Raw genomic sequence first — 17,637 nt, forward strand, 5'->3', positions numbered from 1 at the left:
CTCGTACTAATGACAAATATAAGTTAATTCTATTAAAGTAATGATAAATTCTCATTAAAATTACAGGTAGAAGACTGTAGTTAAAAAGCCCAAATGTCCGGTCAATTTAATACAGGTGAATCAAAATTTAAAGCGCAAATGTCCATAGTATTTGAAGCGCAAATGTCCTATCGTTTTAAAGGTAAAAAAGCGCAAACGTCCTGTGCCCTTATTTTCGTTAAATTATATCCCTTTTCAAAATAAATTTTATTTTTCTATTTTGCAAGCAGTGTTTTTCGGCAACTCATCTTTAAACGAATGAGTTTCTTAATGAAATTGAACTAAATGTGACACAAAATTTCCTGTTTTTTTCACACATTATCCTGCATTTCTATAATTTGGATTTATACTTTTTAAAAAAATCATCGTTAACATACGATACAGTTTTGATCCCGTATTTACATTTTGATAAAAATTTCCATATAGACAATTTTTTATCTGAGTAAATCAAAAATGAAATAAAAACGTTATTGAGGTTTCTTGGATCAGAAGAAACAACACTTCTATCTTGTAAAAGACAAGACGGGAACGAGCCTTAAAAATAAAACAAGACATTTGATCGATTTTTTTTAAAATGAGCTTCCGTGTATATAAGTTTGTCATGTTTTGAGGTGGGAGACAAGCGAAATGGGTATGAGAAAGGAGCAGAGGGGCGGGAGAAGGGAGAAAGGGGCGGGAGAAAGGAGAAAAAGGAGGGGAGAAACGTACCCCCTGTCCGCCCCCTCAGGTATAGGGGGAGGGTTGAGATCTAAAAAAAAAACCATGTTTAACCCACTGCATTTTCGCGCCTGTCCTAAGTCAGGAGCCTCTAGCCTTTGTTAGTCTTGAATGATTTTTAATTTTAGTTTTTTTTTGGTTTTTTTATATATTTCGGAATCAAGTTAGTATGACGTCCATTATCACTGAACTAGTATACATTTTTGTTTAGTGGCCAGCTGAAGCACGCCACCGGGTGCGGGATTTCTGGCTGCATTGAAGACCCGTTGGCCTTCGGCTGTTATTTGCTCTTTGGTCGGGTTGGTGTCTCTTTGATATTTTCCCCACTTCGATTCTTAATTTTATTTTGAGTTTGGGAGAGGGCAAAAAAACTTTAACAAGCCAAACCATAAACGTGAAAAGCAAAATAATACAAAAACAATACAAAAATACTGTTGTGAATAAATTATATAGGAGATTATCAGAGGCTAAATATAATACCAAAATTCACAGGGACTTAAGAATTTTTGGCCGAAAACAGGAAACAAATGCCGTTTAGAGGGGAGTTGGGAAATAAATGTAAATGATCAGTTTAAAAAAAAGGTTTACTCAGTGAGTGACAAAATTATCAGCACCGTACACCATCTTGATTTTATAAGTAGGGGTCAACATGGGACATAATTTATTAGTTACCTTGTGACTGTTCCAACATAAGTCAGTACAAGGTGCGGGGGAAAACGACGTATACAAACACATGAGAAACAATAGCAAACAAAACGTTAAAATTTCTACTTGAGAAATACCGGCCGGCTTATCGTTTTCACGGACACTCATCATAACGCATATTTTAATCAGAAGTATATTTACTGCTTTTCATATAACACATTTGGTTTTCGTTCTTTCGATGTTTTATATGAATAAATAATATTACAATTAATTATATACTCGCGCGGAAAGGAAAATTGCCCTTAGCAACGAGACGCCAAATCAGCTGATTTAAATTCTATCCCATAATTCCATTGCCTAGCTTTGTTATGTACGACTTGATCGTGTTACGACTGAGCAGCCACGATCATGACGAATTTGAGAACTGATTCAACACAATGAATTGATAAACAATCACCTCTGTATCAAAGCTATGGCGAGTGCTTCCAGTTCTTCAAAAGGGGAATTTCATGTTGGGGGGAAATACCGTTTAGTGAGAAAAATAGGAAGTGGATCATTTGGAGACATTTACCTTGCTATAAATATCGCAAATGGAGAGGTACGTATGGCGTTTCTTTGTTTGATAATAACAATGATATTTATTCATGTTTATATACGATTACGAATTAAATTATTTATTCAAATATTTCAGGAAGTTGCAGTTAAACTGGAATCTCAAAAGGCCAGACACCCACAGTTAATTTATGAAAGTAAATTATACAAAATCTTACAAGGCGGGGTCGGAATACCCCATATACGGTGAGTGTACCCCAAATACATTTATTGATAACAGTTGTTGCTGATGTCTTGGCTGATGATCTAATTATATACATTAGCCAACAATAACATTGGCTGTCATAAAGGAAATAAAGTTGCGAACATGTCATTAAATAGATACATTGTCACAAAGAAATGTACATTGTTGTTATTTGCAATTAACCTGTTTTACTTAATCCTCATTGACTAGAACAGACTTAGTTGGCCAGTTAACTAATTTACTAATTGATTAAATTAATCAACATTCTTAGTGATGGTATAAGCCTTATAGTGATTATAAAGAATGGAAAAATAATTTGGGTAATATGTAGCAAATTAATTATTAGGTGTTGTTTCAATTAAACATGCATGGTGTCAAAAGTTTATGACGCTCTATGTATCTTGACACCTGTATACAAAACTCAAATGATATTATTAGTTATATGGTTTGCCACAGACCCCCTACAGATCCATAGAGGATAAGTAAAATCTATAGGGGTGAGGCTGAAGGTTTAATCCCCTATGGATTTTATTCAACCTGGGTGGTCTGTAGGGGGTCAGTTTTGAACCATATATAACAAATTTATCACACATGGAATTTTTTTACATTGTTTTGTTGAAAAATAATAATCAAACATGACAATATTAATAGATAATGTCACCATTAACAATAGAAGTGACATCATGAACCCCCTATGAAATTTACTAACCCCCTACAGCCGTAACAGGTCCATAGGGGTCACCACATGACTGCATTAAACCAATCACAACATGATATTTAACACACAGTGCGATAAATATGTACATTGTATATGGGATAGCTTTTATGTCTACATAAGGCTGTAACTAGGAATTTATTTAAGTGAGATTTTATAAAGATTGAGCTGAAAAAATGTTCATAATCAATGTTTTTTTAGCTTATTTTGACAAAATTGAACCTGTCCGTACTTACCTCCCAAAGTTGTTTTCTGTTCTCTATCTTTAGTTTGCCTCTACCAAATGTTATGAAACTATTACATAATACTGTTCAAGTTTGAAATTGGGTGGCATCACTTTTACCATTCTTCAGTTATGTCCTTGATATTTGTTATGCATCAGAGACCTATCATTTGTCAAATATTTAATCATGTTAATTATAATCCAAATAAGGACCAGTCACCTGATTATACATGTATCTAGCTTGAATATGTGTCCATTTTTGCCCCAACTGTTCAGGGTCTTTGGGAAGCAGTTTATTGTCACACTATGACCAGTTTTAAGGCAGGGGTGGATCCAGCCATTTTCTAAAGGGGGTTTTCAAACATATGTCCAGATACAAATGCATTGATCGTTTCAACCCCCCCCCCCCCCCCCCCCCCCCGAACCCCCTGTATCTGCCACTGTGAGGTCTTGCTTATGAATGAAATAGTCCCATTTAGTCAATTACGTTAAGCCATGAGTAAAGTATGGATCAATAGCTCATTATACATCTGGTTACATGAAGTTCAGAACATGTGTATCTACTTTTGTTCACTGGAAATTGAATAATTTCAGATGGTGGGGACAAGAGAGAGAATACAATGTTCTTGTTATGGACTTGTTAGGACCAAGTATAGAAGATCTCTTCAATTTCTGCTCAAGAAAATTTACCATGAAAACAGTATTAATGCTGGCTGATCAGGTAATTATGAAAATTTTAGATACAACATTTTAATTGGTACGTTTATTTCATGTCTGGCCTTTTTTGGAAACAAATATTTTTTGCGATTTTTTATTTTGTTAATCTATTCATATCAGAGAAGACCAAGTTTTGACATGATTTTATTTACCTGGCAAAAGACACTAAATTGATTGTTTACAAATGTCAGTGCTTTAAAGTTTACTACATGTAGTTGAAACTGTATTATGATTTGAGTTTTATTAAACTAGAACAAAAATTAAATTGGTGTGGCTGTACCACAAAATGCAGATCAATATTGATTTTTGGTTGTGTTACTTAAAATGTTTAAATGTTTAAAGAATTATGCCCCTTTTAAATGGAAAAGTTGCTGAATTTTTATTTCTGTTCTCTAAATTAAGTTTGCCCCAACGAAATGTTATGAAACTTATACACAATATTTTTTACTGCAAAACTCAGATCAAGCACAAATTTGGGTAGTGTCACTTTTACTGTTCTTCAGTTTTGTCCCTTTATAACTTAATATGATAATGCTATGCAGGAGAGGGGGCATTATTTTTTCTCTCCTAAACAAAGGAAAAGATAATGATGACTTTTGAATGAAAATCTCATCTAACACTACAAAACACATTACAAAATACATAAGGTAAGGTAAGAAAAACAGCCAGACAGATGGCTTAATATAAAAAGGAAAATTCATTCATCTAAATTTTACTGTTCTTAGTGGCCCTCCCCCCAAAAAATCTGCCGCTGAAGACAAAACAGGGCATGCAATGTAACTTTCAGAAGTAGTGATAAAAAAAATCAAACTGGCTCCTTGTACATTTGTACATGTATATATAATGCATACTACACTCGACTGGTCAGAAAATACATCAATATTGTAGTCACATGATTTTGTTTTTCTTATTTTAGATGATAAACAGAATAGAATATGTTCATAATAAAAACTTCATACACCGTGATATAAAGCCAGATAATTTTCTGATGGGTATTGGGCGTCATTGCAATAAGGTGAGTTGTGTACAGAAAAAGTGATGTTGTTGATCTATTTCAAATTAAAATAGAAATGAAGAACATCAATTTTAGCCGTTTTTTTTAAGGGGGGTGACAAGTCCATGAAGGCATTGTTTCACCAAGATTTGATTCATCAGTATCATTAGAATATACAAATATAATTTTTGATGAAAAAGGGTATTGTCCCAGAAAAAGGTAACAATGCTGTACAACTAGAACTCAGGAATTCTGTTCTAACAAATAGTGTACCCTAAATGTGTTTGAAAAGATATGCAAATTGATGTTCCTATTTATCAATTGTTATGCCCCTGTGGTAGGAGAGGTGGCATTAAGTTTTTCTCTTGTCTGTCTGTACTTATGTTTGTAAGTCCGTACATACATCCCAAAGTTGGTTTCCATTTAGTTTGCCTCAACCAAATGTTATGAATCTTATAAACAATGCTTATTACCACAAAGCACAGATCAAGTTTGAATTTTGGTGGCTTCACTATAATCGTTCTAGAGTTATGTCCCTTTACATTTAGAAAAATTGCTGAATTTTTTGTTTCTGTTCTCTACCTTTAGTTTACCTCAATCAAATGTTATGAAACTTCAACACAATGCTTAAAATATTAATGCAGATATATATTGGTAAAAAAGGTAACTGTATTTATAAAGTAAAGTTTAATTCTTTCAATTAATTTAAGGTTTTCTTAGTGGATTATGGTTTAGCCAAAAAGTACCGAGATAGTCGAACAAGACAACACATTCCCTACAGAGAGGACAAAAATTTAACAGGCACAGCAAGATATGCTAGTATAAACGCTCATTTAGGTATAGAACAAAGTCGACGTGACGATATGGAATCACTGGGGTATGTCCTGATGTACTTCAACCGAGGATCTCTCCCGTGGCAAGGTCTGAAGGTAAATAAGGTATAAAATCAACTCTAATACTGTCCTCAATTTCTATTCAGTGGTTAAGTTCATGATCAAAGCAGTCAATTATACTTTTTGTTCAAGATAACATTATGATCTTGACAGTTCTAAAAAGTACAATCACAAAAATACAGAACTCTTGAGGAAAATTCAAAACAGAAAATAGCAACTGAAGAGAAATTGAGGATGATAAATGGTATGTATATTAATTTACATGATAAGCTTATTTGAATAAGGAGATGTTGCATGACTTTCAAATAATTCAAAACTTGACTTTGTATAATTGAAAAAAATGCTATATTCATGTCACAATTACTATGCTAAGGTGGATCATCAGGAAATGTCTGCAAATGAAATAAAACAACAAGTTTCTCATTCACATTGTGTATTTTAAACAACAGCAAAATTAAATAACAAAATATACAGTCGCATTTAGTGTAAGAGCCAATCAATTATGCTATATATGTAGTTGAATCAAGTTTGAGTTGCACATAATGATTGTTTCCAGATGTTAACAAGTAATTCACAGACCTGTTTATTTAAAATATTCACTGAGTTTTCATGTAATATAAATTATAAAAAATGCTGTCAAGAACAAAACTTTGTTTTCATAAATATTGAATACTTAACTGAACAGTACGTCAATTGGTCTATGGTGAAAATATTAGCCTAATATGACTCACAAAGTATGCATATATAATCAGTCCTTCTGACTTCATACATTTTGTCAGAGAGTCAGCTGAATTAAGACTATATAATGAAAACTAATTAATTTCCTTTGGTGAAAATGCAGTGCATATACAATAGAAATGTATCGACTTACAGTGAAAATAACAGTCAAGTATCAGTATTAGACAGTAAACACGTATCGCATAACGAACACAGATATAGTGGAATTTAATTCAATATCAACAAAAGTAATACAACATTATTAATAATGTTAAAAAGTAATTTTTTCTGCAAATGAAATTTAACTGCTGCTTTTAAATCTCTTGCACACTCTGTTTGTGACCTACTCTTTATATTTATCTATTTTTGTATCAACATTCCACCTGGATGTCTGCTGGTGCGACGGAAACCCATTCACATCTCTTACCTATATCATGAACTAATAAAAATAGTTCATATTTATAGATTATCGTTGATCATCTCACTGAGATTGATTTTCTCGCTTGAGCCGGGACTGAGTTGAGATGACCAATGATAATCTGTTTATCGCTATTTTACCTATGACGACGTTGTCATTTCGTTAGCAATGCCACGTGCCTGCTTAGTTTCTAGCGATAATTTTCCATTTCAAGCGAGTAGCATGATATGAAAAATTATCACAAAAAAAAGATCAAAGGAAAAATGCACAAAATAGCGATAATATATATTATTCGTATTTTATTCAATAATCTTGATTTTTTTTTGGTGTAATTTGTTTATTTTTGAGATAAAGACAGAAAACAAACAAGCAGGATTACACACATGTACCGTTTCATGTTTTGTCTTAAAGATATCATGAATTTGTCATTCTACATCAGAAATTCATAACTGATACAATTGAAATGGTATTTCAGGATTCACACATTACATACCCGTACACTGGCTTTATTGATTATAATCATATCTAGTTACCTAGTTTGAGTTTTTTCCCTTTGCACAGAAAATATATGGATAAAATTAAATTGTTATTAAATATAATTCAAAATATTTCAAATGCTGAATTTTAAAAATTATTTTTTTAGGCCCAGTTTTCAAGTTGGTCCAAATCATGGTCAAAATTAAACATTGTTTGATTCACAAAAATTGAATTTATGTGGTTCCTTGAAATGCTGAATCTAACCATGTATTGAGAGATTTTGGATTGTGGGCTCCTTTATCAAATTGGTCCACATTGTGGACCATAGGGTCTTAATTTAAACTTTTGTTTGATTTCATCAAAAATTTAATTCTTGGAGTTCTTTGATATGCTGATTCTGAAAATGTGATTTTGGATATTAGACCATAATAGGTAAATGTCCAATTTCAAATATTTCAGTTCCTTGACCACATTCATTTTGTGTCACAAACCTATGCTGTGTCAAATATTCAATCTCAATCCAAATTCAGAGCAGTTATATGAATAAGCTTAAATATAGTGTCCATACTTGCTCAACTGTTCAGGGTTCGACCTCTGGAGGAAAATCGGAAAATCCACTTTACTGTCACTCTGACAGCCTCTTGTTGGTTATTATCTTGATAGAGATAAACTGTAAATGGCAATAATGTTCAGTAAAGTGAGATCTACAAATAAGTCTGCATGACAAAAATAGTCAATTGACCCCTTAAGGAGTTATTGCTCTTTATAGTCAATTTCTGTTTATTATCTTTTACAAAAATCTTCTCCTTTTAAACAACTAAGACAAATTTAACCAAACTTAGCCACAATCATCAATAGTGTATCAAATATTAAAAATATGTATGATGACTTCCAACCAACATGGCTGACGTGGTTAAAAATAGAAGATATGGGGGTCAAATGCAGTTTTTGTCGAATATCTCTGAAATTAAAAAGCAAAAGTATAATGGTTGCATTATTTCATTCATCAATTGTAAACAAAAATATCTAGTGAGTGAGTCAGGCTCCTTGGAGTCTAGTTCAATTATATTCTTTCAACATGTTGTAGAATATGATGGTTTTATTGTTTTCTAGGCAGCCACAAAGAAACAGAAATATGAAAAAATCAGTGAGAAGAAAATGTCAACACCAGTTGAAGTGCTATGTAAGGTTAGTGACATTTGAAATTCCACAGCAATGGAGGTGTTATACGAATCAGACTTGAGTTGATACCAAATTTCTATGTAATCACAAAAGAAAGAAAAACTGTGTATCAGATTTCCAAAAACATCAATAGAACAAATTCTATACCCAATTGAATTTAGTGGTCTCTTATGAATTGATGTTGCAAACTTCATTGAAGATTTATGAGAGAATGAAATATTTAATACAATAGGAAAAATCTGAGACACAGTTTTGGAGGTCAAACTGTGTTGTGCAAGAATCTATAAAATATTTTGGGATGCTATGAATAACAAAGAAGCTAAATTCATTTAAGTATGGGCATCACAATATGGCAACTAATTACATAACAATTAATTATGTAATAATTATGTCATATTGAAATTATCACAATTTGAAAGATTAATCCTTCTTCTTTCTTTTGGTACCTCATTTATAGAATTTAAAGAAAGATGAGTGGAATTACATCAGTTTAAAGATGTCTGATTGGGGATGAAAAATCTTTGTATTGTGCTACCTTAAGATAACCTTTCTTTATTTTTTTTATAAATATCTGATATAACATTGACAAGTTATTGTTTGTTTATAGTCTTGAATATAACAGATTTACTAAGTATTATGGAACAGCACAAACAGCAAGAAATCTTTAATTGAATATAAATTCAATTCATGTAACCAATTTCAAGTTCTTTGACTACAATTATTCAGAAACCTATAATAAGTCAAATATTTAATTACAATCCAAATTCAGACCTGTATCAAGCTTGAATATTGTGTCCATTTTTGCCCCAACTGTTCAGGGTTGGACCTCTGTGGGCATATCCAGCTGAGCTCAGCAAAACAATTTATTATCTATATTCCCTTTATTTTTACGCCATATTTGTGGTACAAAAAGATAATTATTCACTACACAGCATATTTTAAATCACAAAAAGGAAAAATAAATGCATAACTGACTTCCTATAACAATGAACCTTATACAATGTCTATTAGAATAAAATTCCTTGCATTCTTGATATTACAATTTTAGCATTTTATAATTGAATAAGTAGAAATATGTAAGATTGATTTCATTTGTTCACACAAAATAAAGATATCTATATTTCATTTATAGGGTTTCCCAGCAGAATTTGCCATGTATTTGAATTATTGTCGAGGTTTGCGATTCGAAGAAGCTCCAGATTATATGTATTTAAGACAGTTATTTCGTATTTTGTTCCGGACACTAAATTATCAGTATGACTATGTGTTTGATTGGACTATGCTCAAACAAAAAGCAGCTGCTGCTGGGACTGGGATTGCAGCCACATCACAGAATGCCACCGCAGGTAAAGGTAAAAATCAACATTTCATTCTGCATGCATTAAGTGTTAATCACATGAACTGATTTGTTAAATGTCATAATATTTCTTTGCTGTATGGCTTCACATTTGATATAAATACTTGTCTATGACCCTGTTCACATCAGCATTTTATTAAACAATCTAATTTAAATCGATCTTAATAAAACTAGTTAGCGTTCACATTATTTCTAATCAAAGCGATTTCATATCGGTCTAATCTGAACCCCTGAGTTCACACTACAATTAAAAACGCAATCAATCTGACTTTTTTATCCGTAAAAATGTAAACATTGCATATAAATAGAACCAATTTATCAAATTCGTGTGTTGGTACACTGATACTCACACTTGAAAACAACAATTGGATAAAGCTATTGTTTCTCTTGAATCACAATCACAAGTTAATATTTTAATAATGGTGTTATTGCAGTTTTCTTTAATTCTGAAATAGCAAGGAAGTTATATTACAACATGATGAAAAAATGTGGTTCCTCAGAAAATAAAATAAAATCAACATAAAAAAAAGAAGACACACAGATTTATTTGTGAAATTTAGTGTATAATTCAAATGATGCACAAATTTAAGAAGATGAGAAACTTTCACTTTCATTGACATTATGCTGAAATTTCTTCTTTTGTGCGTTCATAACTCGTTTCTTTGCATAAAACCTACAAATGAACATGTTAAAACAACAACAAATGGAAGTTTTTAATTACCTTGACTGGCTATACAGCCCTTGCACGGTCGGTAGGTTAAGAATGAACAGACTCAGTGAATAGTTTTTAATATGATGAATTATATAACTTTATGAAGATAAAATTATTTTATCCTATTTGAATTTACCATAGAAATATTTAAAAAATGCGTACAACTGAGAACTAATAAGGGAAAATATATAGATTTTTATTTACAGATTACATTAAAGTTGTGTATATTTTTATACGACTGCCAAATTTTTTGCGTTGTTTAATTCTATGAAGTCGTCAAACACATTTGGTTTTCTGGATCTTTAACCACATTTATTTTGTGTCAGGAACCTATATTATGTAAAAAATTTGATCACAATCCAAATTCAGACAGTATCAAGCTTGAATATTGTGTCCAAACATGCACTGTGCTAAGGGAAGCATTTTATTGTTCTTAAATTATAATTTTAATTTGTTTCAGGGAGATGAAGAAATGGTTTGTGATAGAATGGGATCAAGATGCCAAAATGTGCTACCACACAATCACAGTGTGACACTGCCATTTTATATATCAATCAATACACCAAAAATATTTTATGAAATCAACATTTAGATAACAGATCTCTTGTCAAGAGGAGTATTCTTTTGTTATTAAAAACTCCACCTTATATTTTTACTATGTGTTCCAATCTTTTGTCATTGTCCTAGTAAGTGTGAAGAATGTGTATTGGTAAAGCTTAATTTTTAGTGATTAATATTTGTTTGTGTGAATGCAGAGATTTTGATCACAAAGTATTAATGTGTATTTTGTAATCATTCATTTGTATAGAGATTGTGATTTGTAAAATGTGTAGTTGTTCTTTACATACATGTACATGCACATGTATAGTCACTTGTTAACAATCTGGACAGTGTTTTGTTTGTAGGAATGAAATTGACATTTGTTTTTTTCATCTCATCAGGAATTGAAATTGGTAGGTAATTCTTAGGGTAAACAGATTTATTTTTATCTATATCATCTAGTAATGTTCTTGGATTTTAACTTTTTACATTTAGCTTTATCAGTAGAACTTTTTTGTCCTCATATTTATACGACCGCAAAAAATTTTGATGTCATATATTGGTATGACTTCGTCTTCGTCCAAAGACAGTTGGTTTTAGAACAATAACTTTAGTATAAGTAAATAGAAATCTATGAAATTCTAACACAAGGTTTATGACCACAAAAGAAAGGTTGGGATTGATTTTGGGAGTTTTGGTCCCAACAGTTTAGGAATTAGGGATCAAAAGGGTCCAAAATTAAACTTTGTTTGATTTCATAAAATTTGAATTATTGGGGTTCTTTGAGACGCCAAATCTAAATGTGTATTTAGTATTGTGAATCTCACATTTTTTTTAAGTGAAAGATTACGTTTTGAATATTTTCTTTGTTAAACTGTGAAATTGGGCACTTACCAGTATCAGAACTGAGAGAATTGTTATCATTTATCAGTTTTGGAAACTTAGTTTTGTATAGAAATGATATTGTGTGTGTGTATTTTTTTTATGCAGATGAGTGGGATTTCCTATATGTGATTAAGGACAAAAGAGTTTACACAAGGTTTATTATGGTTATGATTATCAATTATCACCCACTAATAAAATGATGAAAAACTGTACCAAATAAATAAGGAATAAACTGATTTGTTGAAAACATTAGCACATTTAATTATCTCGGATTAGTTATTTTTCACACATAATCTTTTGAAACATTTGATTGCACAAATAAATGTTAATGTGTTCAAAAATTAAAAAAATTATAAAGGACTTTCAGTACATAAAAAACAAGTCTTCAAAATGACTTGACAGTTTAAAAAAATACTAGAGTAAATCTTGAAGCTGTGAAGTTGATCAAAAAGTGAAATAGTCAGCATTGATAATTTTAACTTTATAATAGGTTAACCAACAGTAATTTGAAACTTTCTGAATAGTACTGTATGAATGATTGATGACGCCGTTTAATCCTGTCTTTATGATCAGACATTCCTGAAATTAGTATAAAGCTTCGTTAACTGTATCATGCATTTACACATTTGTTTATTTATCAAGTTTCTGTTTACCTTATACTTATAGCAGGGGCATCTTGTTCAATTTGTCCTTTCATACTTTTTTTCACAAAGAATTGACTTGTTTGCTTGACTTTTCCCACAAAGAGATGCAGACAATATTGCTTGTAATTGTACTTTTGTTGGATTGCAAGCTAAAATTTGAATTTATCTCATCAGTACTCTGCTTTTATTTTTTATTCAGCCTGATTGATTATGAGTTTATTTGTTGTATATAGTTTGACATGATAATACATTTACATTCATTTATTGTTGCTTCACTGATGCATATTTTATAGCACATTACACAACAGTGGTTCTTTTTTCATGTTCATGCATAAAAGTCAGTTTGCCAACTTCAAGGAATGTAATGTCAGTTACTTATTGAATTATATGGAATTTTTTTAAATAATTTTATATTTGGTCAAAATTTTTTCTGGACCTGATAATTAACAACATCATTCATGCGGAGCTTCTGGTTTTAAAAGCAGCCTATTTTTCAAATAATTCTCCTGATCATTTTGATAATGAGGTGGGGAGATCATTTTTATCAAAATTGATAATATTAAATTGGACATTTTTGAGTTATTTCTTTTGTGGAGTAAATCATTAAGTAGATACATGATATCCTTTTCAAAAAGTATTTTTCAAAAAGTATCTGAAAAAAAGGTGGTAATGTTAACATAACTTATTAATGTATAAGAAAATTATTAGTCCAGAAATATTATGGCTTGTGTTTGTACATGCTAGTCACATTTTTAAGATTTTAGAACCATGATTTCTTGCATTAAATGTTTGATTTGTTTTATAAGAAATTGCACTTTGAGTTACAGGCTGTTATGTTGAAAATGTATAGATATTGTGAACATATTATGAGAAATGTATCATATTTGTGACATGAGAATTCAGTCAGTTTTTATATGACCGCAAAAAAAATTTGTGTTAGTATATTGGTATCACGTTGTCGTCATTTTGGAAGACATTTGGTTTACAGATAATAACTTCAGTAAATGTAAATAGAAATCTATGAAATTTAAACACAAGGTTAATAATCACAAAAATAAGGTTGGGATTGATTTTGGAGGTTATAGTTCTAACAATTTGCAAATTTTTAGCAGATTCACCAGCGGAAAAATAATATTCACCGCACAAAACGTTGTGTGCTTTTACGTGTATAATTTGGTAAAAAATTGTTTGATTTACAATTGGTTTTGGTAAATAATTTCCATTACATACATTTCTCTCGAAATATGGAATAAAACACTAACTGTCTTTTGTTTTGTCAAATATGCGGTTTTGTTGACTTTTGAAAAACTGATATTCACTTCGGCCATTGGCTTCAGTGAATATCAGTTTTAAAAAAGTCAATTAAACCACACATATACCTCATCAAAAGACAGTAATTGTATATTATCCTTTGACTACAGTTATTCTGTGTCAGAAACCTTTTATGTGTCAAATATTTAATTAAAATCCAAATACAGACCTGTATCCAATGCGAATATTGTCCCAACTGTTCAGCGTTGACCCTTTGCAGTCGTATCAAGCTGCACTCAGTGAAGCAATTATTAAGTTATATGTGATTTAATATGACTGCCATGACAGTTTTTATTCACATTTTTGTAAATTGAATAAATCAGGCTTTGTATTTTATAAAATCTAATGTTGTCTTAAAGGGAACAAAAAGACTTTTACCATTTATTTTAAAAAAATCACTAATTTATTATATCCTCTGTTTTGTTTGCCATTTTATGAACTGTAAAGTTCAGAATAAAATGATTTTTAATGAATTATTTTTAATTGTCTTTATAATGCCATATTGACCTGCATTTTATTCTCTATTGGTTGCAAGCTATAGGGTTGAAAATTAACAGTAATCTTCCCACAGAGAAACTGCAATTAACTAGAAAAAAAATGTCTGTACATCCTAAATTTGATTTCTGTTCTCTAACTTGATTGCAACAACCACATGGTATGAAACTTATATACAATGCTTATTACTACAAAATACAGATCAAGATTTAATTTTGGTGGCGTCACTTTTACCATTTTAGAGTTATGCCCCTTTACACATTGAAAAAATGCTGACATTTTCGTTTCCATTCTCTAACATTACTTTGCCTCAACCAAATTTTATGACATTATACACAATGCTTATTACCACAAAATTCCAATCAAGTGTGAATTTTTGTGGTGTCACTTAAACTGTTCTAGAGTTATACCCTTTTACAAATGGTAAAAAAAGGGCTGAAATTTTTGTTTCATTTTTCTTTCTTTAGTTTGCCACAACCAAATGTTATGAAACTTTTACACAATACTTCTGACCACAATACTCAGATCAAGTACAAATTTGGTTAGTTACTTTCTTCAGAAAAGTCCGTTTATCGCTATACGATATGGAAGCAGGGCATCATGTATGTCCCATGCCCTTAATCCCCATTTATTTATAAATAGGATATACATGAGATACACACATTGAACAGTAGGGGACCCTTGATCGGACCTAGGAACCCCCTTATGAATGTCAGCCCAGCTGATAATTTGTTTTAATTTGTCGTAAATAAGATTTAAGAAATGAAATAGAATAGACAACCATATGTTGGTAGTTTATAAAGGTCCATTAGAACAGCAGCTACATCCTAGTTGTTATCTAATGCTGCCTGCCAATCTTCTAGCATTCGTAACTGGGATGAAAAATATTTTTAAAAAAATCACCCAAGTTGAATTTTCAACACCTTTTTATAAATTTCAGAAAAAAATGGTGGAACTCTGACAAGCCTATAATTGGATTTGTCAATTGCAAGTTGGTTGTTGTTTTTTTTTTGTGCAGGGGTGTTACTTAAGCTGCTTGAGTCTATCAGGAAATGCATGAGTTTCTACAATTTATAGATTTGTCATTGTTGTAAACTGTGGCACAACTATAAGTTTACATTACAATATTTCTGCTGGTATAACATTTACTCCAGTAGCTTTTTAATTAAGTTCTACCCTTGTCCTTGTGTACGTCAGTTAAACTTAGATTCTGTTCTCTAACTTAACTTTGTCTCAACCAAATGTTATGAAACTTATACTCTATATAAATAAGATGTGGTATGATTGCCAATGTGACAAGTCTCCACAAGAGACCAAATGACACAACAATTAACAACTATAGGTCTCTGTACGACCTTCAACAATGAGCAAAGCCCATACCTCATAAAAGGACCTGAAATGAAGAATGTAAAACAATACAAAGGAGAATACTAACAGCCTAATATATATATACAAAAAATGAACGAAAAAAAATATGTTACACATCAACAAACAATGACCACTGAATACAGGCTCCTGACTTGGGACAGGCACAAACATACAGAATGTGGCGGATTTAACATGTAAGCAGGATCCAAACCTTTTCCCTAACATGGGACAGTGGTGTAACTGTACAACATGAGAAGGAACTATAAAAATCAGTTAAAAAAATCTTAACTCATCAGATGGATACTAATAGAAATACATCTAACAAAAACAGAGTGGACGTGGCTGTGGCCGGGTACTTTATATCCCAACAATGAAAAGATACTAAGTACTGATCTGAGAGTACTCGCAGTTACTGACACTGGTCAAAAATGCAAACACACACATATTAATAGAAAGTTGCTATATTTTTGTTCACAGTTGGGAAGTGCATTATCGTCTCAAACCCTGGCTACTATTTTCCGAAGTCAATGTTAAACACAACATTAATATCATTATTATACTGACTGTTTACTATTTCAAAGAGTGCTAATTGTGTATTTCTATGTAATAAAAAGGCTTTATAGTAAGAAGCCCTTTATGTAACTCTTCATATATATATGATGTCTTAAAGAAAGTTGATTTTGTCTACTTGACTGTTAGAAAGAGTAACAAATGAATAGATTCAAAAGTACATGTATATGTTTTGAGGTGAAAATATTGATTTTTAACTCTATCGGAATATAAATCATTACTGACTAGTTAAACAAGTAGAATTATGCTTAAGCTGGTGCTAGATGCTGTCTTAAACTTGCTATGAGGTACCTATATTTTGTTCATTGTTGAAGTTATGAACTCATGTTGACTGTAAGATGAAGCAGGACTAAAAAGGCATTGTGTCACAGCTTTGATTGTCCAGTATAATTTTGGATTTTGTCTAAACAATGTTTACTCCATACCGGTTCCCTTTCTTCTCTTTAACAAATTCCGAAGTACTCTATAACTAAAAAAAACAGTGATGTGGTCATATTTAAGTATTTAAACAATTTTGGCTTCAACGGCAGTAAACAGAAGCTAACAAAAAACAAAAGCGTTCTAACAGAAACTACAGTATATTAAAGTTTCTTAAAATATATGAAAAATTTTAATGATATTTACTTTTTCCCCTTATTGTTGAATTTGTAAAACATGTAGTTGATTAATTGTCAGGCTAATAAATCCAACCCATTTCCCTGCCAAAGCAACTAAGCTCCGCATTTTCACATGATATTGACAATGACTGATGTGAAAATCAATAGTCTGTTGAAACAGCAAGGCATACTAATTTGGCATAGTGCAGTTAACGCTATATATTTCTTTAAAAAACTATGCAAAAATAGAGCAATTTTACTATAGAAGGACATTCTTACAGGAAGTATAATATTTTTTTATAAAGGTGTACAAATAGTGAATGATGAAAAGAAATATACCAATAATAATAAAAGAACATATAAAAGAAATTACTTCGTTTATGTGTAGGTTTTAAAGCGCTTTGGACGCAAGAAATTATTAAATGTGTTGTTTTCAATTTTTTATGGCTGTTTATCAGGTTTGAATTTAAATCTTACAAACGCAGCCAATTGTATGTCAAAATTATGCTTTTGTTTTCTCGTTTAAATTGTTTCAGGGCCTTTTATAGCTGACTATGTGGCATGGGCTTTACTCATTGTTGAAGGCTGTACAGTTACCTACAGTTATTAATTTCTGTGTCATTTTG

The 17,637-nt window shown here is 31.3% G+C and overlaps 1 protein-coding gene across 3 annotated transcripts; it reads left to right on the forward strand.

Annotated features, from left to right (window-relative positions):
• The first annotated feature begins 1,744 nt into the window (after nt 1-1,744).
• On the forward strand, nt 1,745-11,257 carry LOC143072434 (casein kinase I). 3 transcript variants are annotated; one of them, XM_076247356.1, is made up of 8 exons: nt 1,745-1,999; nt 2,093-2,199; nt 3,730-3,856; nt 4,769-4,867; nt 5,557-5,784; nt 8,465-8,539; nt 9,666-9,885; nt 11,063-11,257. In XM_076247356.1, the coding sequence occupies exons 1-8, from the start codon at nt 1,874-1,876 to the stop codon at nt 11,068-11,070; spliced, it is 990 nt and encodes a 329-aa protein (XP_076103471.1). In that variant the 5' UTR covers nt 1,745-1,873; the 3' UTR covers nt 11,071-11,257. The 3 variants fall into 3 exon arrangements, with proteins under 3 accessions (XP_076103471.1, XP_076103472.1, XP_076103473.1); XM_076247357.1 differs by having other exon boundaries at nt 9,666-9,879; XM_076247358.1 differs by having other exon boundaries at nt 5,557-5,775.
• Nucleotides 11,258-17,637: the final 6,380 nt, after the last annotated feature.

Source organism: Mytilus galloprovincialis, chromosome 4 (assembly GCF_965363235.1).
Source record: "Mytilus galloprovincialis chromosome 4, xbMytGall1.hap1.1, whole genome shotgun sequence".
In the NCBI taxonomy this organism is placed as follows: Eukaryota; Metazoa; Mollusca; class Bivalvia; order Mytilida; family Mytilidae; genus Mytilus; species Mytilus galloprovincialis.